The 27905-nt window shown below is 32.5% G+C and overlaps 2 protein-coding genes across 3 annotated transcripts; both read left to right on the forward strand.

The window, feature by feature from the left end:
- The first annotated feature begins 4091 nt into the window (after nucleotides 1–4091).
- LOC118029141 (G-type lectin S-receptor-like serine/threonine-protein kinase At4g03230) lies at nucleotides 4092–8200 on the forward strand. 2 transcript variants are annotated; one of them, XM_073406735.1, is made up of 9 exons: nucleotides 4093–4889; nucleotides 4920–5525; nucleotides 5698–6159; nucleotides 6264–6395; nucleotides 6486–6694; nucleotides 6770–6980; nucleotides 7083–7320; nucleotides 7486–7636; nucleotides 7709–8200. In XM_073406735.1, the coding sequence occupies exons 1-9, from the start codon at nucleotides 4181–4183 to the stop codon at nucleotides 8051–8053; spliced, it is 3063 nt and encodes a 1020-aa protein (XP_073262836.1). In that variant the 5' UTR covers nucleotides 4093–4180; the 3' UTR covers nucleotides 8054–8200. The 2 variants fall into 2 exon arrangements, with proteins under 2 accessions (XP_073262835.1, XP_073262836.1); XM_073406734.1 differs by having other exon boundaries at nucleotides 4092–5525.
- Nucleotides 8201–13834: 5634 nt separating this feature from the next.
- LOC118029145 (uncharacterized) lies at nucleotides 13835–25602 on the forward strand. The gene is made up of 16 exons (XM_035032955.2): nucleotides 13835–15279; nucleotides 15457–15948; nucleotides 16052–16195; nucleotides 16286–16494; nucleotides 16579–16789; nucleotides 16892–17129; nucleotides 17295–17445; nucleotides 17518–17779; nucleotides 21225–22475; nucleotides 22916–23431; nucleotides 23662–23787; nucleotides 23894–24105; nucleotides 24176–24386; nucleotides 24497–24734; nucleotides 24811–24961; nucleotides 25045–25602. Exons 1-16 carry the CDS (start codon nucleotides 13947–13949, stop codon nucleotides 25345–25347), a joined length of 6048 nt encoding a protein of 2015 aa, XP_034888846.1. The 5' UTR covers nucleotides 13835–13946; the 3' UTR covers nucleotides 25348–25602.
- Nucleotides 25603–27905: the final 2303 nt, after the last annotated feature.

Below are 27905 nucleotides of genomic sequence, written 5' to 3' on the forward strand. Positions count from 1 at the left end.
AAAACAATTATCTATTTTTGCCACTGAAATTTATAGATAGAATTTCCAATTAAATAAGTTAGTCAAAAAGATCTAGAGAGTTCAAAAAAATTAGAAGAATTGCCACTAACATAATGTGGATCAACGATAAGATAATTCTATTGGTAATATGAATTCAATCATTGATAGAATTATCAATGTTTGGTGATTTATTATACTCATTGATAAAATTACCAATGGAATGATGTTGATAATTTTTTTGTTTGACACACTTTTTTCTTTTGAAAATCTATTGGTGATTATATTATTGATATAATGACCAACAAAATAGAAATCATTGAAAATAAGTTTTTGGACAATCACTTACCATCCATCATTTGGTCAGCAAAGTTTTTCCTAACGAAATTAGTGTTTAATATTGATGAATTATTCAATATATATCATGCAATATTCTAGTTGTGATTAAAATCATCTGAATACACATAGAAAAAAAAAAATTAATTTAACATTTTTTCAAGTCAAATACACTTTTAAAATATATTCAAAATACAGTTTCAACCGTAAAAGCAAACATATACTAAGTTTGAAATGTAGGCATTTAATTTAATTTCATTTAATATGTAAAAGTGGTTCGAAGATAAATTCTTATCATCAACTTATAAAAAAATACTAAGAAAATGTTATAATCCCTGTCTCAGAATGAGTGTCCATTGTAATGATACACAGTTGTGATTGATTGAGCTTCCAGGCTGAATCATAGAGCCATCTCAAAGCCCTTCAATCACAGCTGTATCAAGAACAAAGCCAGCATCTTGATTTTCAAGATCTTTTATACCTACAAAACACCATCCAAGCGGCTTATAGATGGGTCAAAAATACATGCACGCCGTGGAACCACAGTCACATTTTTTTTCTTCTCCCCAAATCCCAGTTCAAAAATACATGCACGCCGTGGAATATTATGTGCCTTCACCATATCATCAAGAAAATAAGGCAAAGGATGAGGAGGAGATGAGTGTCAAAAAACCATCTCAATCCAATAATTTAAGTTATTAAATAAGATTTCAGGATATGATTTAAATTGTTTTCAAACATACTCTCCCAAATGAAAGTTTTTTTAGCATGAAACTTACATAGACCCATATTATATTGTGCTTAATTTTTATCAAATAAATAAGAATGATAAGATTCGAACTCGTGACCATTTGGTCATCAAGGCTCTGATATCATATTAAAAAACCATTTCAATCTAATAGCTTAAGCTGCTAAGTGAGTTTCTAAAATATAATTTATATTATTTGAGGTTGCATGCTTTTATTAATTATTTTAAATTCAACAGAAAATTAACCCAACAATAAAAGAAAAAAAAATATTGATGCTTTCACAAACAGAAGATTGAAGAATATGCGGGGATAAGAAACAGGAGGATGTAAGCAACAAATTGATTCTGCAACACAAAATAGGAAGGAAAAAATTGAATAAAATGTGACTACCAAGGAAGGAATAAAAGCAGATTGCTAGAAGATGGTTCCGCGGTCTAAAATGATTATCAACTTTGGACAACCACAATCTGTAAAAGTAGCAATTATGTGTTAAAACAATAAACATCAACAACAATAAAACACGAAATTCGGAATGGAAGAGTAGAAGAGGCCATTCCAGCAGGCAAGAAAGAAAAGGTAAAAGCTTAACTATAAATATTCAAGTGCTAAAGAGTTAATTAAAAAGAAATAAATTTCTAGTTTAAATCTTACAACTTGTATTTCTCAACCCGTATATAAATATACAATCGTTGGAGATCTCGAGTTAATGAAATCTCTCCCATATTTTGGTTCTTCAGAGTGAATCCACGGTATCAAAAAAGAAGAAGAAGCAGCTAATCTTCAAAGTTGAACTTTAGCAATGAACAAGTTACTTTGTTTTAAAATTTATTATGGATTTGTTGGCGCTTTTTTTTTTGTTGTGTTTGTTTTTTATTTGTGTGATTTTCTTTTCAACTTTTCTTTCGTGTATCTTGTTTTTGAGTATATTTTGGTTAGCCCTTTTAATATATCGATTTCTTTCAAAAAAACAAATACTTGGTTTTTAAAATTTAATGTTTTTGTGTGTTTGAAAATGCTTTTATTTATGCTTTTGTGTATTTTTTAAAAATATTTTTAGCTTGAAAAAATATTAAATTAATACTTTTTCCTAGTGTTTATAATATTTTTGATGTATTGATATAAAAAATAAAAAAATAAAAAAAATTATTTTAATATATTTTCAAGTAAAATTATTTTAAAAAGTGCTTTGCACTACAATCCTAAACACACACTACATAAAATAAATGTATAAATAAACAATTATATATATATATATATATATATATATATATATATATATAATATCAAGAAATGTTAATTGTGTCTTTCATGTCTATATATATATCTATATATATGAAGAAATCTCTATCATATCAATGTTGAGACTAAAATTTAGGATAGTATATAAATACGATGAACTGAATATAAAAATGTCATTTTTTTTACTAGAATTTAAAAACTTTAGCAACTCTTTGAGGTATATTAGAGTAGCTAGAAACAACAATGGGAGGGAAAATAATAACACGACATTTATTTATAGGCTAGAAAAGGATCATAATGCCCCAAACACAGTGAGACCAATACTAATATCATGGCATGCACACTTTTTTAGGGAAATTCCTAACTTCGAGTTATATTTTTTTATAGTTTTTTTTTAATAATAAATTATTCAATATTTAAATTTTATGATTTTATTTAATTTATTTAATATTAAAAATCACGACTCAATTGGAGATTTTATATTTTAATTTGAATTGACTCATATCAACTTTTTTCAACCTTTTCTTTAAATTATATTTTTTTTTTAATTTTTTCATTCAATATTTTATTTACTAGAAATTGAGCTTCAACTTTTTTTTTTTTTCTTTATATGGAGCTATCATATTTTTATTTGATTTGTTAGGAATTTTCCTTCAAACTTTTATTTTTATTTTTATTTTTATAAGATTATCTAAATCTTATATCAAAGATTGTAGAGTTAAAGAGTTAACCTATTTTAACCGTGGTTTTTTTTTAAAAAAATTTATTTTTTAGTTTTATCCTTTAACTTTGGATTATTTAGCAATCTGGACGGGCTCATGTCAAATTTTTTTTTTTTAGCTTATCTTTCTTGTCAATTTTTTTATTGTTGTTATATTTTTATTTATTTATATTATTTAAATTACTAATTAAACTAATCACTTAGTCTTAGAATTTTTTTCTTAACATTTTTTTATGTTAAAAAACTCCGAAACGTGGCAAATGACGGTCATAAATCTAGTTTTAGTCTACAATTACTAATGAATTCCATGGATATTCGCTTCCTTATCACTCCTCCATTTGCTTACTACTAGTCAGTGATAATGTTCTTAAACTTGGCTCAGCGCAGGTCAGGTTTTTAAAAAATAATATAGGAATTAATTAGATTAAACCTAGGTGATTAAGTTAAAACCCAATTTATTATTTTTTAAAAACATTAAAACAACTTCCTACTGTATCTGTATGTGCATGGACCAATAAGAAAAGATGGAATCGACATTATGTGTGGACGACCCTGCCCTCATAATTTTCTAAATTAAAGGATTGAAAAAATTATGTTTTTTTAAATGTAGGATAATTTTTTTTTTGATATATTCTTTTAAACTTTATTATTTACAATATATATAATTTATATTTATATTTATATAAATTATTTCTTATTTTTTTAAATTTATATTCATATTCTTATTTTTTATCTTCATTACCACCCCACTACGGCAACTCTATCACTAGAGTACCACCATTAAAGAAAATTTAAGCTAGATAAAGTTGTTTTAAATTGTGTTTCTCATTAAATTATAATTTTTTTTATTTAAAATTAAATTTTAATATCAAAAATAATTTTTTAAAAAATAATAAAAATATTATTTTAATATATTTTTAAATAAAAAATATTTTACAAAATAAACACTACAACGTTACAATGTATTAATTTTTTGTCGATGACTAGCAAAATGTTGTGGTGTTCAAATGATTAACTATTCTAAATTAATCTAAGTTTAGTAAAGCATCATCTCCCTTCCTTTATGGTCAGCGTCAACACAGAACACGGGCAGTGAAAATTTGCTTTGCAGTTGACTTGAGTGATACATTCATGGTTGATGGTAAGAAGAGGTCTTAAGCAGAGAGATCTATGTGCAATGCATAGCATGCTATCAACCGTTTTCTTTACTTATGCTTTCTTATTATGCTCCTCCCTTTTATGTTGCTTTGCTAGAGATACCATCACACAGGCTAGTAGTTTGATTACTAATGATGGTGGAGAAACTCTTGTTTCAGCAGGAAAAAGGTTTGAATTGGGGTTCTTTGCTCCCGAACAAAGTTCTGTTTACAGAAGCTATGTAGGAATTTGGTATTACAGGTCGAATCCACGAATATATGTGTGGGTTGCCAATCGAGACCGCCCACTTCTTGATGATGGAGCAGTTTTGGCTGTCGATGATGGAAATCTCAAGATTTTGGAAAACAATGGAGATACTTTTTGGTCTACAGGGCTTGAATCTACATCAAAACCAGCGAATGGGTTGGCTAAGCTCTTAGATTCTGGGAACTTGGTTTTGTGTGATAGTAATACCCTTTCGACAACTATTCTATGGCAAAGCTTTGACCATCCAACTGATACATTTCTTTCAGGTATGAAGATGAGTGCGGATCTAAAATTGACTTCATGGAAAAGTGAAGTTGATCCACAAGAAGGTAACTTCAAATTTCAGCTAGATAAAGAAAAGAACCAGTTTGTTATCCTCAATGACTTTATAAAGTATTGGACTAGTGGGGAGTCAAGTGATTTCTTTAGCTCAGAAAGAATGCCTGATGATTTCTTTAGCTCAGAAAGAATGCCTGATGGAATAGCATTTTTTCTATCGAACTTCACCAGATCTGTTTCAAAAGGCAGCAACACAAATTCATCACCCTCGGATTATAATAATACAAGGATTAGGTTGGATTTTAAAGGGGAGCTACAATACAGGAACTTCGATGTGAATACAAAATGGTCTTTGCAATGGTTGGGGCCGGGAGACAAATGCAGTGTGCTTAATGCCTGTGGGAAATTTGGAAGCTGCAATCTATACAATAGGTTGGCTTGTAGATGTTTGCCCGGATTTAAGCCTAGCTCACAGGAAAATTGGAGGAATGGAGAGTTCTCTGGTGGTTGCATCAGAAGCGCTGCCGGATGTGGGAAGAATGACACCTTCTTGAGCTTGAAGATGATGAGAGTTGGACAGCAATACACTTCATTTGTGGTTGAGGATGAAAAGAAATGCAGAGAGGAGTGTCTCGATAAGTGCCAATGCCAAGCTTATTCCTTTGTGAAGGGGGAAGTCAATAAGCGAAGGGAGAGACAACCTACTTGCTTGATCTGGATGGATGATCTTAAAGATCTCCAGGAGGAATATTCTCATGATGGGCCGGATCTCTTTGTTCGTGTCCCCATTGCTGACATAGGTACTTCCTTCTTTCGACTTGTTCTTTCTCCTTTTGTTACTACAAGATGCTGTAATTACATCAAGGATAATTTTCTCTGATAGAAGATTGCACACAAGCAGTGGACTTAATTCATAACTGAACTAAATATCAGTACTGTTTCATACCTTAAAAAAAGCTCCATGTTTTGCAGGATCAAAGGCTAAAAGTTGTGAGCCTTGTGGCATAAATGTGATTCCTTATCCTCTAAGTACTGGATCAGATTGTGGTGACCCCATGTACTTCAGTTTCTACTGCGATAATTCCACAGGAAAACTCAGCTTTAAGACACACAACGGCACCTATAATGTCACTACCATCAATCAAGATACAAGAACATTTGTTATCCAAGAGAAAGATGTAGATGATTGTAATGCCAGTACAAGAGGTCAAATTCGGAAGTTCAACACGTCATTTCCATTTAAGATGAACGCCTCTAAACACTGGTGTGAAATAGATATTGGTTGGGAGCCACCTCAAGAGCCAGTCTGCTCTTCGTCTTCAGACTGCGACGATTGGCCAAATTCAACTTGCAATAAAAAAGGAAATGGCACAGCGAGATGCCTCTGTAATTCAAATTTTTTGTGGGATGGCAATGCTCTAAATTGCGTTCATGGTGAGCACTCTATATCTTGCCTCAAACCGCAAAAGTAGTGAAAACCATAAGTTTCATCCAGTTTAAATTATTATAATGCGCATACCCCCTTTTCTTTCTTAAAGTTGTCGATGGACAAGCAGGAGGAAAGAAACCATTGTCTTTGATTGTAGGAGTTGCAATTGCTACTGTCACAGTTCTATCAAGCATCTTCCTTTACATCTGCATTTTGATGAGAAAGAAGGCCAAACGACGAGGTAACTAGACAAATTTTCCACGTGTAAGGTGGTATTGAAGTTTTTAAGGGATTCCTCAAGTAATTAGCAGTTGTCTTCTTGAAATTTCAGAAAGCCAGCAAAATACTGAAAGAAATGCAGCTGTTTTGTATGGCACTGAGAAACGGGTCAAGAACTTGATGGATGCAGAAGAGTTCAACGAAGAAGATAAGAAGGGCATAGATGTACCTTTCTTTGATTTAGACAGCATACTAGCAGCTACGGATTATTTTTCAGAAGCAAACAAGCTTGGAAGAGGGGGCTTCGGACCTGTTTACAAAGTAATATTTACGTTAATCATTGGAATTTTTGTGTTTTCTAGCTGAATTTTACCTGCATGGCAACTTTGGTTTCAGGGAAAATTTCCAGGAGGTCAAGAAATTGCAATAAAACGACTCTCTAGTGTTTCAGGACAAGGCCTAGAGGAGTTTAAGAATGAGGTGATTTTGATTGCTAGATTGCAGCATCGGAATCTTGTCAGACTAGTAGGCTATTGCATAAAAGGAGATGAAAAGATTTTACTCTATGAATATATGCCTAACAAAAGCTTAGATTCCTTCATATTTGGTTAGTCTCTAAACAGATTCATCATTTTTGTTTTATAAATGTACGTTTGCAGCACTCATGGTTGCTAATTTCTGTTCTTATGGAAATGGAAAACCTCTGAAGATCGAGATCTGGGAATGTTACTGAATTGGGAGACGCGCTTGGATATCATTTTAGGAGTTGCTAGAGGTCTTCTTTATCTCCACCAAGATTCTAGACTCAGGATTATTCATCGTGATATGAAAACGAGCAACATTTTATTAGATGCGGAAATGAATCCAAAAATTTCTGACTTTGGATTGGCAAGGATGTTCGAAGGCAAACAAACCGAAGGGAGCACAAACAGAGTTGTTGGAACTTAGTAAGTTTCAGATCCTATCAACTTTGATGTTCATCAGACATACATTCATATGCAAACACTCTCTTTTAGCAGCCTCCAATCCTACAATCATGTCATGGTTAATGCTGAATTAGGTGTCTGAATCCAGCTGAGTTACTGATTCTTGTGAAAATTGTTGTAATGCAGTGGCTACATGTCGCCAGAGTACGCATTAGATGGCCTATTCTCTGTCAAATCTGATGTTTTTAGTTTCGGCGTCGTTGTACTTGAGATTCTTAGCGGGAAAAGGAACACGGGATATTTTAATTCTGATGAAGCCCAAAGCCTTCTAGCTTATGTAAGTTCAACCGTGCTAATATAATGTTTTGTCATTTGATAAGCGATGCTGACTTAAACTTCAAAATTCCAGGCTTGGAGATTATGGAGAGAAGACAAGGCATTGGATTTAATGGACGAGACATTACGTGAGATTTGCAACACCAATGATTTTCTGAGGTGTGTAAATGCTGCACTCTTATGCGTACAAGATGATCCATCCGACCGTCCGACCATGTCGAATGTTCTTGTGATGCTTAGCAGTGAAACTGCAAACTTGCCGGTTCCTAAGAACCCAGCCTTTTTTATACGAAGAGGCCTTTCTGGCACAGCTTCATCTTCAAGTAAACAAGGAACAGGCCTTTCTGGCACAGCTTCATCTTCAAGTAAACAAGAAACAAGCATCGATACAGCGATTGCTTCAGACGATGGCAGATAATTTCCTATCAATTTGCATAAAATCTCATGTTTTTCCATGACAGAATTCATGTCTAATTAGTCCTTCTGTTCTGAAATTGTAATCATAACCCTCTCAGAACTTCATTATTGTATCTGTGTAATTCTCCGTGAACAATTTTTCTTTCAAGTGTTCTGCAGTGTTATTATCAATTCGTTTAAATTTAGAATCCTAGAAAACTTTGAATACTTTCAACGGCTGTGTCAAGATGCTTGATCAGATTCCACACAGTAGTATTTCTTCTGTAATCCCCAATATCTCAGAACTTCATTAACCCTTTCTGAGCATCATAATCCATACAGGGTGCCCATGGTTTTAACAGTTTATCACCAGATAATCCCCAATATCTATTTAAGGAGACAATGCATCATATAATTTTCAACCACCCCTCATAATTCACCAACCATTGCAGCTGCACATTACTTAAATCATGGTACAAACAATCTCTTCTGACAAATCAAGCCCACTGCACGATCCTTCTTTCACCATGCTTTTTTCTTCTCTTTGTGATCTTCTTTAGACTCTGCATTTTGAAATTCCTACACTCAGTTTTAAGGGTTCCATGGAGAATCCAAAACCATTTAAAAAAGGCACAGATACTGGCTTTGCCTACAATCCATTCTTCGGAAGGTCCAAGGATATCAGCCTAATATCAATTTGTCCAAGCCAACGTCTATCAATGGTCAAGGAAGAGCAGGAAGACATTTCTCCACCGGTTTGGAGTCGAGCCCAGGTTGTTGGCCATGTCTGATCCAGACATGATTAAGGAGATGCTCTGTAGTTTTTTGAAAAGGGGCTTGGTGGGCTTACCGGCACAAGTCATGTTCACCTATAGTGAAAACACTACGAATTGTAACAGAGTTTTTTTCTTAGTCCTTCAGTTTTTTTTTTTGGTTCTTTAATTCTTTTTTTAATTTTATTATTTTTGGGATTAAACTTTGTGGTATATTTGTCTGTCTTGGCTAGGGGATCTCAGGGTATTAATAAAGAAAATCATTGCTTAGATGACGCTTGGTTTACCGAAATTAAATAAATTTTATTGATCGAAAGCAATTAAAGCTATGGAGACCAATTTAAACAATTTAAAAATTAGGGACTAAAATGTATGGTTCATCCCTTTTCTTTTATCCCATAATTTATTTATTTAATTTATTCAAATTTGCTTAATTTAGTATTTGACTTGATAGTTTTTTTGGTAATTCAATTGATTATGCTAATTTAAAGTGACTCGGGTTGGTTTATTTTTACATTTTTAATTCAATTTTATTATTCTATATTTATTGGGCTAAGAATTGAGTTATATTATTTTTAAAAAATATAGTTTTTTTTTCAAGTTATCATAATTATTTTTTTTATTTAGTTTTTTTGATGTCACTGTCTATTATTATTTTTTATCCTATAATTAAAATAAAAAGTAATTTATTTTACCTAATTGTGGATTTTTTTTCCTTCTTTAGAACACGCTTATGAAACCTTAATATCATATTTTTACAAAAAAAAAAAAAAAAGAATCGATACTGCCTACAATTCCATAAATCTAGTGTGTACTAATTTGAGTACAAATTAAAAAAATACAGAAGATGAAAATATGTCTCAAACTAAAAAAAATCTCTTTATATAGTAAAAAAATCTCTTGAACATCATTATCATTGTCGGGCTCTTATAATTGCTAAGTAAATTTTGCAATAATTCAACTAGATATTTTTTTTAGTTTTTTTTTTTTTTTGTTTGTGATGAAGAATATCATTATCACATCATAAACAACACAAATATACAGGTATTTAGGTATTTTAAGATGAGCTCTTTCTCTTTTCCATTTCAAAGATCTTCTAATTTTCCATTTCACCAAATATATCATTGAAGTAGAATTGAAACTTGTTATTTTACTAGGCAAATCTTGTTTGTTTCCTAGAAAATATTTTTTTCTTGAGAAGTAGTTTTCATGAAAAATAAATTTTTAAAAACATATATATTTTTTGTGACATTTAGCAGTATCATTGTAATCGGGCATGTAAAATCAATAATTCTTAACGAATATCTTAATTTGAGAACATGAGACTGTTCTTAAAAACACGAAATCACTTACCTCCTCTTGGCATCGTGAATTTTCTAACTTGTAGGAGTGCAAATTTAATTCAATTCCGTGGCCTTTTGTTTGGCATTGTGAATGTTGAGTCAGTTTCTTGGACATTTCATGTGTTGTTTTCTTTATTCATTCATATTATACGTCACACAATGTTTGCTTATGTGAATAACAACATATTATGCTATTCGGCACTATGACTTATCCTCACACCGATAGAGCAGCAAGAAATGGATTTTGACTCAAGTTGCGATGTAAACAATATCAAAGTGACATGCATTCGTGTCATTGTAATGGTCATGTTTAAGGATAAAATAATATTACTTCAATTTTATAGAGAAAACACTATGAATTGTAATAGAGTTTTTTTTTTTCCTTAGTCCTTTAGTTTTTTTTTTTTTTTGCTCTTTAATTCTTTTTTCAATTTTATTATTTTTGGGATCAAACTTTGTGATATACTTTGTCTACCTTGGTTAGGGGATCTCACGGTGTGAATAAAAAAAGTCATTGCTCATTTGACACTTGGTATACAGAAATGAAGACCAAATTTGAACAACCTAAAAATTAAGGACAAAATGTATGGATAAGGGAAGGTTCATCCCTTTTCTTGTATCCCTCAATTTATTTTTATTTTTTTCAATTTGATCCATTCAAATTTGCTTAATTTAGTATTTGACTTCATAGTTTTTTTGGTCACCTGATACGAAGATCTTACAATGTAGAGTGAAATTTATGGTGTTTCATAACAGGGGTGGAATGATTTATTGCCAATGATGTTTTCTTTTCTTTTCCACTCGAAATTCAAACTAGCCATTCAAAATTTTAGAATTGCCCTCTTGTTTATTGAAATTTTAACTTTGATCTTTATTGTTTTGATTTTTAATTTATGTTCTTGGCCATTTTGTAAAATTTTAATTTGTTTTTAATTTCACCACTAAATCCAAATTTGTGATATTTTATTTTTTTCAATTTGATCCTTATTTTTTAAATTTTTTTCTTATATCTTATTATTATATTGATTTTTCTTTTTGATTTCACCATTCAATAAAAAATTACTAGTTATCCTCTAACGTATTTTTTATAGTTAAAAAGTCTCCTGAACATCATTATCATTGTTGGGCTCTTATAATTGCCAAGTAAATTTTGCAATAATTTGTTTTATACAAGATATTTTTTTAGTTTTTTTTGGATGCCACAACTTTTGTTTGTGATGGAGAATATCATTATCACATCATAAACAACACAAATATACAGCTATTTAGGCATTTTAAGATGAGCTCTTTCTCTTTTCTATTTTAAAGATCTTCTAATTTTCCATCTCACCAAATATATCATTGAAGTAGAATTGGAACTTGTCATTTTACTGAGCAAATCTTGTTTGTTTCCTAGAAAATATTTTTTTCTTGACAACTAGTTTTCATGAAAAATAAATTTTTAAAAACATATATTTTTTTGTGATATTTAGAAATATTATAAAAAATAAGTTGGAAAACATTTTCTAGTGTTTGACTATACCATGAAAAATGAAAGGAAAAATAATTTATTAATGTTTAATTTTTTTCAAGTTTACTAAAAGAATAAAGACCAAATTTAACAGATGAAAAGGTTGAAAGATGATGAAATTGAAAAAATATTCAAATTTTATAAATTATTTTAAATAAAACAAATAACAATTAAAATAATAGAAACTAAATATGACAAATAAAAAGTTGATAAATGATGAAATTAAAAAAAAATTAATGACAAAGATTATTTCAAATAAAATAAATAAAAATCAAAAGAACAAGGATCAAATCTAATGGATAAAAAATATTTCAATTAAGAAAAAAACAAATAACAATAAGAAGAATAAGGTCAAAGTTGATATAAAAATCAAATTAAATTTCAAAGAGCTAAATTGATGATCAAATTTGATATAATAGATAGATAATAGGATATTTTTGAATATTTTATAACTTCTAAAAAGTGTAATATTCCACCTAAAATAAAACTAAAATACTTTCTAAAAACCAAATTAAATTTTTTATTAATTAAAAATTATTTTTTATTAATAAACTTTTCCAATAATAAACATGAAAAAATTTAAAAAATAATTTTCAGAAAATAACTTTTCATTAAACGAACCTAGATTATTATTTCTGATAAGAATAAAAACAAACGAAACTACATACCAGTTTCATGGACCAATAATAAAAGGTGAAATAGACAAAAATAGAAGACCATGACTTCATCTGGTAATCTTTGCTTTTCAGATTACTGAATTGTATCCTTCTTTTCCTCAGACACGCCAAAACCTAATCGAACTAGGTGGTTTCTGTGGTGCCTCCAGTTTCTAGCATTAACGTTCTCGGCGATATATCTGCTTGTACTAACATTGCTCCATTTGCATTTCAGCCATTAGTTCAGACCTGACATTGACACTGTGCATCATGAAACTTGCTGTTCAGGCAACTGGTAACGTCTCTGTCTAATTGGAAAACACCACCAGGAGAATATTCTAGTGAAAAGGAACAAACATAAAGTGATAAAATGAGCTAAAAACGCGTTGATTAGTTAGAAGTAGACTTATTTGTGGTAAATTAGCTCTCTGCTCTTGCTTGGTCCCCTGAAAGGGGTAGAAAGAACTAGTCAGTTAGCTATGTAACAATGCTGCTGGTGATACAAGGTTGGGCAGTAACATTCTCTGATGATGGATGTGAAAGAAAGAAGGAGAATTCAACATCATCTTCATTTTCTTTCACTCGGAGGTTGAAGCTCATGGATTCCGGGAACTTAGTCTTGATCCAAGAAGCTGCAAATGGACATATATGAGTGGACGACCCTGATCTCATAATTTTCTAAATTAAAGGACTACAATAAATTCGCGTCCTGCATGGGAATATAAGAAGAATCGCATTCAAAGCATACTTATTAAACCTGAATCAGCCTTGTAAGCATGAATGCATAAAGTTTGAAAAATGCCTTGACGCGCCCTTGTTGCCACAGAAAATGGCGTGGGAAAGGAGAGCCAATACTTGTAAAAGAAAAGAACAAGCCTGCATAATTAGAAATATATAAATTAACTTGTTAGCTTTTAAATTTAATTTTTAAAAATTATTAGTTTAAATTTTATAAATTTTAAAATTATTGAAAATTTTATAGTTATTAATTTTAAAATTAATTAAAATATACATAAACTAACTCGAACATATATAATAATAATAATAATAATAATAATAATAATAACCACTTCTGCAGCAGGCAATTTAATTATTTATGGGTAGTTTAAGAAGGAATTTGTTTTAAATAAAATATTTTTTAAACTTTTTTAAATAATAATTTATACACAAAATCATTCATCAATCTTAACCATCAAAATCTTATCATCATCACTACATGCAATATTATCATCACTGTTGCTATATTTCATTACCACCCCACTACGGCAACTCTATCACTAGAGTACCACCATTAAAGAAAATATAAGCTAGATAAAATTGTTTTAAATTGTGTTTCTCATTAAATTATAATTTTTTTATTTAAAATTAATTTTTAATATCAAAAATAATAAAAATATTATTTTAATATATTTTTAAATAAAAAATATTTTACAAAATAAACACTACAACGTTACAATGTATTAATTTTTTGTCGATGACTAGGAAAATGTTGTGGTGTTCAAATGATTAACTATTCTAAATTAATCTAAGTTTAGTAAAGCATCATCTCCCTTCCTTTATGGTCAGCGTCAACACAGAACACGTGCAGTGAAAATTTGCTTTGCAGTTGACTTGAGTGATACATTCATGGTTGATGGTAAGAAGAGGTCTTAACCAGAGAGATCTATGTGCAATGCATAGCATGCTATCAACCGTTTTCTTTTCTTATGCATTCTTATTATGCTCCTCCCTTTTATGTTGCTTTGCTAGAGATACCATCACATATGCTGGTAGTTTGATTACTAATGATGGTGGAGAAACTCTTGTTTCAGCAGGAAAAAGGTTTGAACTGGGGTTCTTTGCTCCCAAACAAAGTTCTGTTTACGGAAGCTATTTAGGAATTTGGTATTACACGAATCCACGAATAGTTGTGTGGGTTGCCAATCGAAACAGCCCACTTCTTGATGATGGAGCAGTTTTGGCTGTCACAGAAGATGGAAACCTCAAGATTTTAGATAAAAATGGGTATCCTTTTTGGTCTACAGAGCATCAATCAACATCAAAACCAGGGTCTCGGTTGGCTAAGCTCTTAGATTCTGGGAACTTGGTTTTGTGTGATAGTAATACCCTTTCGACAACTATTCTATGGCAAAGCTTTGAACATCCAACTGATACATTTCTTTCAGGTATGAAGATGAGTGCGAATCTAAAATTGACTTCATGGAAAAGTGAAGGTGATCCAAAAGAAGGTAACTTCACATTTAAGCTAGATGAAGAAAGGGGCCAGTTTGTTATCTCCGATGGCAGTATAAAGCACTGGACTAGTGGGGAGTCAAGTGATTCCTTTAGACCAGAAAGAATGCCTGATGTTATAGAATACTTTCTATCGAACTTCACCAGAGGTTTTGAATCCAATTCTGTTTCTAATCCAACTTCAATACTCAACGGAATAAATATATCACTCTCAGATACAAGGATTAGGTTGGACGTTAAAGGGGAGCTACAATACTTGAGCTATAACACAAATAGGTCTACGCTATGGTGGGAGCCGAAAGACAAATGCAGTGTGTATAATCCCTGTGGGAACTTTGGCAGCTGCAATCTATACAATAAAGTGGCTTGCAGATGTTTACCAGGATTTGAGCCTAAGTCACCGGAAAATTGGAAAAATGACGATTTCTCCAGTGGTTGTAGCAGAAGCTCTGACCTCTGTGTGAAGAGGAACACCTTCTTGGGCTTGAGGACGATGAAATTTGGTCAACCAGACACTGTTTTTGAGGTTGAGGATGAAAAACAATGCAGCGAGGAGTGTAGTAAATGCCAATGCCAAGCTTATTCCTTTGTTAAGGGGAAAGTCAATTTGCGAAGGGACATACCTCTCAACAAAACTTGCTTGATCTGGAGGGATGATGATCTTAAAGATCTCCAGGAGGAATATTCTTATGTTGGGCCCGATCTCTTTGTCCGAGTCGCCATTTCTGACATAGGTACTTTCTTCTTTCGACTTGTTCTTTCTCCTTTTGTTACTACAAGATGCTAGAATTACGTCAAGGATAATTTTCTAAGAAAGAAGACTGGAGACAAGCAGTGGACTTAATTCATAACTGAACTAAATATCAGAACTGTTTCATACCTTAAAAAAGCTCCATTTTTTTTTTTTGCAGAATCAAAGGCTAAAAGTTGTGAGCCTTGTGGCATAAATGTGATTCCTTATCCTCTAAGTAATGGATCAGATTGTGGTGACCCCATGTACTCCAGTTTCTACTGCGATAAGTCCACAGGAAAACTCAGCTTTAAGACACACAACGGCACCTATAATGTCACTACCATCAATCAAGATACAAGAACATTTGTTATCCAAGAGAAAGATGTAGATGATTGTAATGCCAGTACAAGAGGTCAAATTCGGAAGTTCAACACGTCATTTCCATTTAAGATGAACGCCTCTAAACGCTGGTGTGATTCCAATGTTTCATCTCAAGGTCTGGTAGAAATAGTTATTGGTTGGGAGCCACCTCAAGAGCCAGTCTGCTCTTCGTCTTCAGACTGCGACGATTGGTCAAATTCAACTTGCAATAAAAAAGGAAATGGCACAGCGAGATGCCTCTGCAATTCAAATTTTTGGTGGGATGGCAATGCTCTAAATTGCGTTCATGGTGAGCACTCTATATCTTGCCTCAAACCGCAAAAGTAGTGAAAACCATAAATTTCATCCAGTTTAATTTATTATAATGCGCATACCCCCTTTCTTTCTTGAAGTTTTCGATGGACAAGCAGGAGGATCTTCGAGAAAAAAGAAACCACTGTCTTTGATTGTAGGAGTTGCAATTGCTACTGTCATAGTTCTATCAAGCATCTTCCTTTACATCTGCATTTTTATGAGAAAGAAGGCCAAACGACGAGGTAACTAGACAAATTTTCCACGTGTAAGGTGGTATTGAAGTTTTTAAGGGATTCCTCATGTAATTAGCAGTTGTCTTCTTGAAATTTCAGAAAGCCAGCAAAATACTGAAAGAAATGCAGCTGTTTTGTATGGCACTGAGAAACGGGTCAAGAACTTGATGGATGCAGAAGAGTTCAACGAAGAAGATAAGAAGGGCATAGATGTACCTTTCTTTGATTTAGACAGCATACTAGCAGCTACGGATTATTTTTCAGAAGCAAACAAGCTTGGAAGAGGGGGCTTCGGACCTGTTTACAAAGTAATATTTAAGTTAATCATTGCAATTTTTGTGTCTGACAAGTTTTCTGGCTGAATTTTACCTGCATGGCAACTTTGGTTTCAGGGAAAATTTCCAGGAGGTCAAGAAATCGCAATAAAACGACTCTCTAGTGTTTCAGGACAAGGCCTAGAGGAGTTTAAGAATGAGGTGATTTTGATTGCTAGATTGCAGCATCGGAATCTTGTCAGACTAGTAGGTTACTGCATAAAAGGAGATGAAAAGATTTTACTCTATGAATATATGCCTAACAAAAGCTTAGATTCCTTCATATTTGGTTAGTCTCTAAACAGATTCATCATTTTTGTTTTATAAATGTACGTTTGCAGCACTCATGGTTGCTAATTTTTGTTCTCATGGAAATGGAAAACCTCTGAAGATCGAGATCTGGGAATGTTACTGAATTGGGAGACGCGCTTTGATATCATTTTAGGAGTTGCTAGAGGTCTTCTTTATCTCCACCAAGATTCTAGACTCAGGATTATTCATCGTGATATGAAAACGAGCAACATTTTATTAGATGCGGAAATGAATCCAAAAATTTCTGACTTTGGATTGGCAAGGATGTTCGAAGGCAAACAAACCGAAGGGAGCACAAACAGAGTTGTTGGAACTTAGTAAGTTTCAGATCCTATCAACATTGATATTCATCAGACATACATTCATATGCAAACACTCTCTTTTAGCAGCCTGCAATCCTACAATCATGTCATGGTTAACGCTGAATTAGGTGTCTGAATCCAGCTGAGTTACTGATTCTAGTGAAAATTGTTGTAATGCAGTGGCTACATGTCGCCAGAGTACGCCTTAGATGGCCTATTCTCTGTCAAATCTGATGTTTTTAGTTTCGGCGTAGTTGTACTTGAGATTCTTAGCGGGAAAAGGAACACAGGATATTTTAATTCTGATGAAGCCCAAAGCCTTCTAGCTTATGTAAGTTCAACGGTGCTAATATAATGTTTTATCATTTGATAAGCGATGCTGACTTAAACTTCAAAATTCCAGGCTTGGAGATTATGGAGAGAAGACAAGGCATTGGATTTAATGGACGAGACATTACGTGAGATTTGCAACACCAATGAGTTTCTGAGGTGTGTAAATGTTGCACTCTTATGCGTACAAGATGATCCATCCGACCGTCCGACCATGTCCAATGTTGTTGTGATGCTTAGCAGTGAAACTGCAAACTTGCCGGTTCCTAAGAACCCAGCCTTTTTTATACGAAGAGGCCTTTCTGGCATAGCTTCTTGTTCAAGTAAACAAGGAACAGGCCTTTTTAGCACAGCTTCATCTTCAAGTAAACAAGAAATAAACATCGATACAACGATTGCTTCAGACGAAGGTAGATAATTTCCTATCAATTTGCATAAAATCTTGGAAAGTTTCTCAATCTTTGAATGGGAAGGTTTTTTTTTCCTGGTGAAATCTCATGTTTTTCCAAGACAGAATTCATGTCTAATTAGTCCTTCTGTTATGAAATTGTAATCAAAACCCTCTCAGAACTTCATTATTGTATCTGTGTAATTCCCCGTAAACAATTTTTCTTTCAAGTGTTCTACGTTGTTATTATCAATTCGTTTAAATTTAGAGTCTTAGCAAACTTTGAAAACTTTCAACGGCTGTGTCAAGTCGCTTGATCAGATTCCACACAGTAGTATTTCTTCTTAGGCGACATTAACCCTTTTTGAGCATCATAATCCATACAGGGTGCCCATGGTTTTAACAGTTTATCACCAGATAATCCCCAATAGCTCTTTAAGGAGACAAAGCATCATATAATTTTCAACCACCCCTCATAATTCACCAACCATTGCAGCTGCACATTACTTCAATCATGGTAAAAACAATCTCTTCTGACAAATCAAGCCAACTGCGTGATCCTTCTTTCACCATGCTTTTTTCTTCTCTTTGTGTTCTTCTTTAGACTCTGCAATTTGAAATTCCTACTCTCAGTTTTAAGGGTTCCATGGAGAATCCAAAACCATTTAAAGAAGGCACAGATACTGGCCTTGCCTACAATCCAATCTTCGGAAGGTCCAAGGATATCAGCCTCATATCAATTTGACCAAGCCGACGGCTATCAATGGTCAAGGAAGAGTAGGAAGACATTTCTCCACCGGTTTGGAGTCAAGCCAGGTTGTTGGCCATGTCTGATCCAGACATGATTAAGGAGATGCTCTGTAGTTTTCTGGATAGGGGCTTGGTGGGCTTACCGGCAAAAGTCATGTTCACCTATAGAGAAAACACTACGAATTGTAATAGAGTTTTTTTTCTTAGTCCTTCAGTTTTTTTTTTATTATTATTATTCTTTAATTTTGTTTTTAATTTTATTATTTTTGGGATTAAACTTTGTGGTATACTTTGTTTGTCTTGGCTAGGGGATCTCACGGTATCAATAAAAAAAAATTCGTTGCTCGGTTGACACTTGATTTACAGAAATCAAATAAAGTTTTATTGATTTAAAATAATTAAAGCTATAAAAATTGAATTTGAACAATGTAAACATTATGGACAAAAAGTATGGACAAGGGAGAGTTCATTCCTTTTATTTTATCCCACAATTTATTTATTTTTTCAATTTGATCAATTCAAATTTGTTTAATTTAGTATTTGACTTGGTCGTTTTTTTTTTTTTTTTTGTAATTCAATTGATTATGTTAACTCGAAGTGTCTCGAGTTAGTTTATTTTTTATTTTTTTAATTAAAATTTATTATTCTATATTTAATTTGTTGAAAATTGAGTTATATTGTTTTTTTTTTTTTTGAAAAATGATTTTTAAAAAAAGTTATCATAATCAATTTTTTTTATTTAGTTTATTTAGTGTCATTGCCTATTATTATTTTTTATCATATAATTAAAATAAAAATAGTTTATTTGACCCCATTGTAGATTTTTTTTTTCCTTCTTCAGAACACGCATATGACACCTCAATATTATATTTTTACAAAAAATAAAATAAAATGGATCCTGCCTATAATTCTATAAATCTAGTGTGTACTAATCTGAATACAAATTGAAAAAATACAGAAGATGAAAATATGATATTGAGGGTTATAATAGTCAAAAAGTCTCCTGAACATCATTATCATTGTTGGGCTCTTATAATTGCTAAGTAAATTTTGCAATAATTCAACTAGATATATTTTTAGTTTTTTTGTTTGTTTGTTTGTGATGGAGCATTATCACATCATAAACAACACAAATATACATCTATTTAGGCATTTTAAGATGAGCTCTTTCTCTTTTCCATTTTAAAGATCTAATTTTCCATCTCACCAAATTATCGTTGAAGTAGAATTGGAACTTGTTATTTTACTAGAAAAATCTTGTTAGTTTGTTTTGCAGAAAATATAAGTTTTTCTAATATTTAGCAGTGTTATAAAAAATAATTTAGAAAATATTTTCTAGTATTTGACTATACTATAAAAATAAACTGAAAAATAATTTATTAATGTTTAATTTTTTTCAAGTTTATTAAAAGAATATGAACCAAATCTAACGGAGATAAAAATGTTGAAAGATGAATGAAATTAAAAAAAATATTTAAATTTTATAAATTATTTTAAATAAAATAAATAATAATTAAAATAATAAAAACTAAATTCGACAAATTAAAAGTTCATAGATGATGAAATTAAAAAAAAAATCTAATGTCAAATATTATTTCAAATAAAATAAATAAAAATCAAAAGAACGAGGATGAAATTTAATGGATAAAAAAATTTCAATTAAAAAAAAAAGATAAGAGAAAAACAAATAACAATAAGAAAAATAAGATTAAAGTTGATATAAAAATCAAATTAAATTCCAAAAAACTAAATTGATGATCAAATTTATATAAAATAAATATATAATATGATATTTTTGAATATTTTGTAACTTTTCTAAAAAGTGTATTCCATCTAAAATACTAAAAATCAAATTAAATTTTTTATTAATTAAATTTTTTTTTATTGATCAACTTTTTTAATAATAAACATGAAAAAATTTAGAAAATAATTTTCAGAAAATGACTTTTCATTAAAGGAACCTAGATTATTATTTATGATAAGAATAAAAACAAACGAAACTACATACCGGTTTCATGGACCAATAATAAAAGGTGAAAGAGACAAAAATGGAAGACCAAGACTTCATCTGGTAATCTTAACTTTTCAGATAACTGAATTCTATCCCTCTTTTTCTCAGACACGCCAAAATCTGCAGCCTAATAATAGAACTAGGTGGTTTCTGTGGTCCCTCCAGTTTACTAGCATTGATGTTCTCGGCTAGATATCAGCTTGTACTAACATTACATTTGCATTTCAGCCATATTGGTTCAGACCTGGCATTGACACTGTGCATCATGAAACTAGCTGTTCAGTCAACTGTTAACGTCATTGTCTAATTGAAAAACACCACCAGGAGAATATTCTAGTGAGAACGAACAAACATAAAGTGATAAAATCAGCTAAAAACGCGTTGATTAGTAAGTAGTAGACTTATTTGTGGTAACTGAGCTATCTGCTATTGCTTGGACCCCTGAAAGGGGTAGAAAGAAAGAGGACTAGTCAGTTAGCTATGTAAGAATGCTGCTGGTAATACAAGGTTGGGCAGTGACATTCTCTGATGATGGATGTGAAAGAAAGAAGGAGAATTCAAACAGCCCATATCACGATTTCTGCAACCAACATGGTGTCTAGCATCTTCTCATCATTCACACTCTTTCTTTTTCTTAGTTCTTGGATGTGCTCGGCCAGGGATAACATGACATCGTCCACTACTCCAGTCAGGGATGAAATGAGAGAAACTCTTGTTTCTTCTGGAGAAAGATTTGAACTTGGATTCTTTACTCCATATGGGAGAAATGATGGCAAGAAATACCTAGGCATCTGGTATTACGGATACAGCCCTCAAACTGTTGTGTGGGTTGCTAACCGTGAAAATCCACTCGATAATTCCAGGGGAGTTTTTTCCCTCGGACAAGATGGAAACCTCCAGGTGATGGATGGAAATAGAACATCTTACTGGTCCGCAAGGATAGAATCAACATCATCTTCATCTTCTTTCACTCGGAGGTTGAAGCTCATGGATTCCGGGAACTTAGTCTTGATCCAAGAAGCTGCAAATGGTTCAGCAATATTGTGGCAAAGCTTTGATTATCCAACTGACACATTTCTTCCTGGAATGAAGATAGACAAGAACTTTATGTTGACTTCTTGGAAGAGTTCCATTGACCCAGCACCAGGAGACTTCAAATTTCAGCTTGATGAAAGAAAAAAACAGTACATCATCATGAAGAACGGATCGATTCCGCACTGGAAAAGTGGAGTTTCAGGAAGTTTTGTAAGATCCGACGAAAGGCTCTGGCTTGTTTCTAACTTGCTCATGAATTCCAGCAGGAAACCAAGCAGACCTCTTGGGAACACACCTACAAATGGAAATCCTTATAATAAAATAAATTCAACAGCTGTGAATTATAACAATGCAAGACTGGTGATGAATTTCGATGGGCGGATACAGTTTTTCCTCTGGAGAAATGCGACTTGGAGTTTGAGCTGGTTGGAACCAAGTGATCGATGCAGTGTATTTGATGCTTGTGGGAGTTTTGGTAGCTGCAATAGTCTAAATAGGATTCCTTGCAAGTGTTTGCCAGGATTCCAGCCCAAGTCACCTGACAATTGGAAATTAGGAAACTTTTCAGAGGGGTGTGAAAGAATGTCACCTTTGTGCAGCCAGAACTTCTTGGAGTTAAAATCGATGAAAGCAGGAAAGCCTGATGCTGAACCTGGCTACTCAGATGAAAATGACTGTATGAACAAGTGCCTTAGCAAATGCAACTGCCAGGCATATTCTTATCACAAGGCTGAGAAGGGGGATAATAATTTTACATGCTGGACTTGGTTTAAGGATCTCAACAACATTCAGGAGCAGTATGAAAGGGGTCGTGACCTCAAAGTCCGTGTGCCACTTTCAGCAATAGGTACTTAATCCTATCAATACGATGACTTGGTATCTGCATAGCTGATTTATCTCTTAGAATTTTGATGCCTGGCTATTTTTTTTTTTTCCTGAGAAGTAAACACACGTTTGTGACTCTAGTTTATCATCTGATACGGCCCTTGATTGCAATGGTTCTTGTACAGTAAGTTTAATTGTTTTAACACCAAAAATTTCAACTTATTCCTGCATAATCTTTTGTGAGTTAGCATTTGCAGAATCAGTCTTGCAGATTGAGTTTGCCACAGGAAAACAAAAATGGTTGTGCTGGTGTTGTCTATTGGTCTATTTCATGACAAAGCTAGAGTCTAGAAATGGTTATAGTTTATAAAAGTTTTGCTCAGTTTTCAAATACAAAGATTCAGAAGTAAATACAATTTTAAATTGCACGAACTTTGACATGTAGACATTCCACTCTTTCAGCATCGGTGAAAAGAAAATGTGAGATTTGCGGCACTACCATAATCCCCTACCCGCTAAGCACGGGACCAAACTGTGGCGATAAAATGTACTTCAGGTTCCACTGTGATGATTCCATTAGCCAGCTTATGTTTGAGGCACCTGATGGTGCCCAGTATCGTGTAACTGGCATTGATGAAGAGTTGCAAAAATTTTCAATAGACGTTGGCTATGTATATTGTACAGCTATCGAGTCGATGGGAAACTATATGCAGCAGCACAACCAGTCCTGGCCATTTCATGTAATTGGAAGATGCGACGCTAACCGTAGTAATACTATATTAGGTTCTTCATTTGAAGGTACAAGATTTGCTGAAGTTGAAATCGGGTGGGCTAAACCATCTGAACCACTCTGTAACTCACTCGATGAATGCAATGACTGGCAACATTCAACCTGCAGTTCTGCAACAAATGGGATGAAAAGGTGCCTTTGCAGTAAATCCTTTTGGTGGGATCCCAAAACGGTCAGTTGCATTCCAGGTATACTGACAATAACATTTTAAGTGATCTATATCTAGATTTCTTTGTAAGCAAGCAATTCAGACAATGCTGCTAGGACAGTAAAATTTGCTACTTCTGACAAGTAATAATGGCTTGTTTGTTAGTCTTTCCATAAATTTGTGCAACTATATAATTTATTAAAGAATATAGCTAACCTGCTGCCTCAATGATAATAGCTTATAGCAGTAATTTCTCTGATTAACATGCAGCATCTACAAAGAAAAGGAGGTCAGTATATCTGGTTTTACTTGGAGTTATTGCAGCTTCTGTAATCATCCCATGTGCTTCCTTCTTTCTGTATTATTTGCGAAGATCAACGAAGGTTACTGGTCGAGGTACTCAATATGCCAACAGTTTAATCTTTATTCTTTTGATAAAATAAGAATATTTTTCAATGAAAACTCAGCAAGTGATTAACTCTTGAAATTGCCTTCAACTCAGAAAACAGAGAAAACAATCAGGGGAATGCAGCATTTCACTTGAATGACACTGAGAGACGATCCAGGGATTTGATATATGCTGACCATTACACTGTAGATGATAAGAAAGGCATAGATGTACCGTTTTTTGACATGGAATGCATACTAGCTGCTACAGATAACTTCTCGGGTGCAAACAAGCTAGGACAAGGGGGTTTTGGGCCTGTTTACAAGGTAAATGACCATGCTGTTTCCTACAGTACTGGAGTTTATTCTGACATGCCGTGTATTGATTTTTGTTCAGGGAAAGTTACCGGGAGGCCAAGAAATAGCTATAAAAAGACTTTCTTATGGTTCAGGGCAAGGCTTGGAGGAATTCAAGAATGAAATTACATTGATCGTCAAACTTCAACATCGTAATCTTGTTAGACTTTTGGGATACTGTGCAGAAGGATGTGAGAAAATGTTACTCTATGAATACATGCCAAACAAGAGCTTGGATGTCTTCATATTTGGTTAGCCTCTCTAAACTTCACTACTAAACATTTTTCTATACTGATAGGAAACAGATAATTTAAGATGATTGCTTACTTTATGCTCTCAATGGAAATTGAAACCATACAAGATCGGACGCTGTGCGTGTTATTAAATTGGGAACTGCGCTTTAACATTATCATGGGAATCGCTCGAGGACTGCTTTATCTTCACCGCGATTCAAGGCTGAAGATCATTCACAGAGACTTGAAAACAAGCAATGTCCTCTTAGATGAGGAGATGAACCCCAAAATTTCTGATTTCGGCCTGGCAAGGATCTTAGGAGGCCAACAAACAGAGGCAAACACACAGAGAGTTGTTGGGACTTAGTAAGTTCTATTATACATCAAATGTTGATTACATTTCTGTGTCATCTAACTTGATACAAACTCACCTGTCATGCAGCGGCTACATGGCACCGGAGTATGCAATGGATGGGGATTTCTCAACGAAGTCTGATGTCTTTAGCTTCGGTGTGGTCGTACTTGAAATTCTCAGTGGAAAAAGAAATGCGGCATTTTACAAGTCTGATCAAAATTTTAGCCTCTCAGCTTATGTAAGCAATGGAAATTTTCAAAGCCACAGCCTCCTTTTCTTCCTCTACCATTTAATAATTTTGATTTTTAAACTTTGTCACAGGCATGGAGGTTGTGGAAAGAGGAAAAGGTACTGGATTTGATGGACCGAGCATTATACGAAACTTGTGACGCAAATGAATTTGTGAGGTGTGTGAATGTTGGCCTCTTGTGTGTGCAAGAACATCAATGGGATCGTCCCACCATGTCAAACGTAGTTTTCATGCTTGAAAGTGACACTGCATCTCTACCAACTCCTAAGAAACCAGCATTTGCAGCAAGCAGATCCCTCTTCAACACTGCTTCTTCTTCTAGCAAGGCAGATTCATACGTCGATTTAACAAATACGTTAGAGCAAGGAAGATAATTGGGGGAAGGGGTTATATCAATCTAGCAGGGTTTGTCGCACTTTCCAATATAAATCTGCTGTTTTTGTCTATCTTGTCCCATTAAGTCAGAGCCATTCATTGTCTTAAAAGTTTGTCATTCATTCTGATCAAATAATTTGTATTGAGATTACATAAAAGCCAGAATAATGTTTTGTATGTATACTTGACAGTAACAGGCATGAAAGAGTGCCAATGGAAGCAACTATATTGTGCAGGACATGCCGTGGAACCAACATTCTGATGCACATACAAGACTTAAGCCTTAGCCATACATGTCAGGCTAGTTCTGCCCTCATTGACATACACATTATGAAAGTGTTTTAACAAACCAAATCAAATATTAAATAATAAAAATTTAAATTAAAAAAATATAAAAAAACAAAAATATATTGAAATAAATAGTGTTTTGTGAAGCGGTGCACAATCAAAGCACCACCTCTTCTAGTATTTTGTTAATTTATCTGTATATTAAATCTTGTTAAAAGACGTAACAATGAGTGAACTATGCAACATAAAAATCAAAGCATATTGACAATGGTCTTTAGGTCATTGTTAGATTATTCATCGAGCTATGTTGTGGGTCGGATCAATTTTTTTCTAGACATAAAATAATATCTTAGTGTTGTTAATGTCGTTTATAGCATAATGATGTGACATTGTTAACTTGACAAGTTCAAAAATAACTCGAATAACTTATAAAAAATATAGCTTGACTAAAAAAAATTAAAACGATATTTTTACAAAAATATTAAAATAACAACATATTAGATCAACTCGGGTTAACCTGTCAAATCCATTATCGAGGTCATGAGACCTTAATAATCTTATAGAAAGCAAATAAAAAAAAATTATTAAACCATATTCTTAATCAACTCAATATTGAATGATGAAATTGAAAAAAAAAAATCAACTAAAAAAAATAAGCCAAGTCAACCTAGGTAAACTTGTCAAACTTCGATCATAAGACTAGGATAACCACATAGAAAACAAATTATAAAGCTCAATTCTAAATCAACTAAAAAGTTGAAGGATGTATTTTTTTTTTTTTAAAAAAAGAAGATAAAATACCACTCGAGTTAACTGACCAAACCTGTGACCTAGGTCACGAGATCAAGATAACCTTATAGAAATTAAACCAAAACAAATCATGAAATATAAATTCCAGTCAACCCCATATTAAAGAATAAAATTGAAAAAGTTTCAGCTTAAAAAAAAAAAAAAAACTAAGTTAATTGGCCTAACCTACAAACCAAATCATAAAATCATGATAACCCCATAAAAAGTAAATAAAAAAAATATATAAAGTTCAATTCTCAATTAACCTAATGTTGAAGGATTAAATTGATTTAAAAAAAAATAAAAAAATAACTCAAGTCAACCCGGGTTAACTTGTCAAACTCTGGTCAAAAGATCAAAATAGCTCTATAGAAATAAAATAAAAAATAATTATAAAGTTTAATTTTTAATAAACTCAATGTTTAAAGATTAAATTAAAAAAATATCAATTAAAAAAAAAAACTCAAATCAACCTGACTAACTCGTAAAACTCATGATTTAGGTTGTGAGACTATGACGCTCTTGTGTCAAGCAAGCTTGTTGTTACAAGAGTGGTATTTAAATTTCCTTTCATAAATTGTAAAAGTGCCTAGTGACTATCTTACAATAATTTTAAAAAACTTTAAAATTAACATATAAGGATATAATTTTAAAAAATAATTTTTTTTAATTAAAAAAATATTTTATAAAATAACAACTACAACATTCCCAAACAGTCTCTAAATAAGCTATTATGTAATGTTAAGGACAAATGAAGGGATAATTAAGCAAATCATTGACATCCAGACATAATTAATTTTGTGAAAACGAGATTCAATTAAATATTTTGTAAGAATATAAAGACTAACATAGTCGGAAGCATGAGAAAAGAATAGTCATATAAGAACAAATGCAATAAAAACACAATGATGTGTCCTAAGTTGTTGAAAAGCTTATTTCTTTACATATACAAAACTAATATAAAAGCAATATTAAAACTCTTCTTTAAAACCATATAAATCATAATTGTTAAATTTAGATTAATCTAACAGTTGACTTGAGACTCAAATAACTTGGAGCTTCAACCAATCTAAATTAAATAAAAAATAAAAATAGAAAGAAACCTTAGCTAACAAGATCAAAAACTTGAGTTGATCAAGATCTAATATGATAAAAATCTGATCTTTAATTTGTTGATGTTTTTGAAAAAAAATCCATTAAAATAATTTTATTTTCATTCTTTTTTTAAAAAGAAAATTGAAGGATGACCGGATCAATCTTATTGACTTGTAACCCGGATTTTGCCCAAGATAAACTGTATTAGGGGAAAAAACCAACAAGAACAAAAGAAGAAATGCCTCAGGCAAACTAAAAGGTTACATAATAAAGAGAATATCCAATAGGCTGAGCCCAGTCCATATGATAAAATACCACATTGTCTCACAAAGAAGGTGTCCATCTCGCAATTATTCATGCCTCTCAGTACAGTTTGAGGCCTTAG

Source organism: Populus alba, chromosome 19, assembly GCF_005239225.2.
Source record: "Populus alba chromosome 19, ASM523922v2, whole genome shotgun sequence".
NCBI classification, from domain to species: domain Eukaryota; kingdom Viridiplantae; phylum Streptophyta; class Magnoliopsida; order Malpighiales; family Salicaceae; genus Populus; species Populus alba.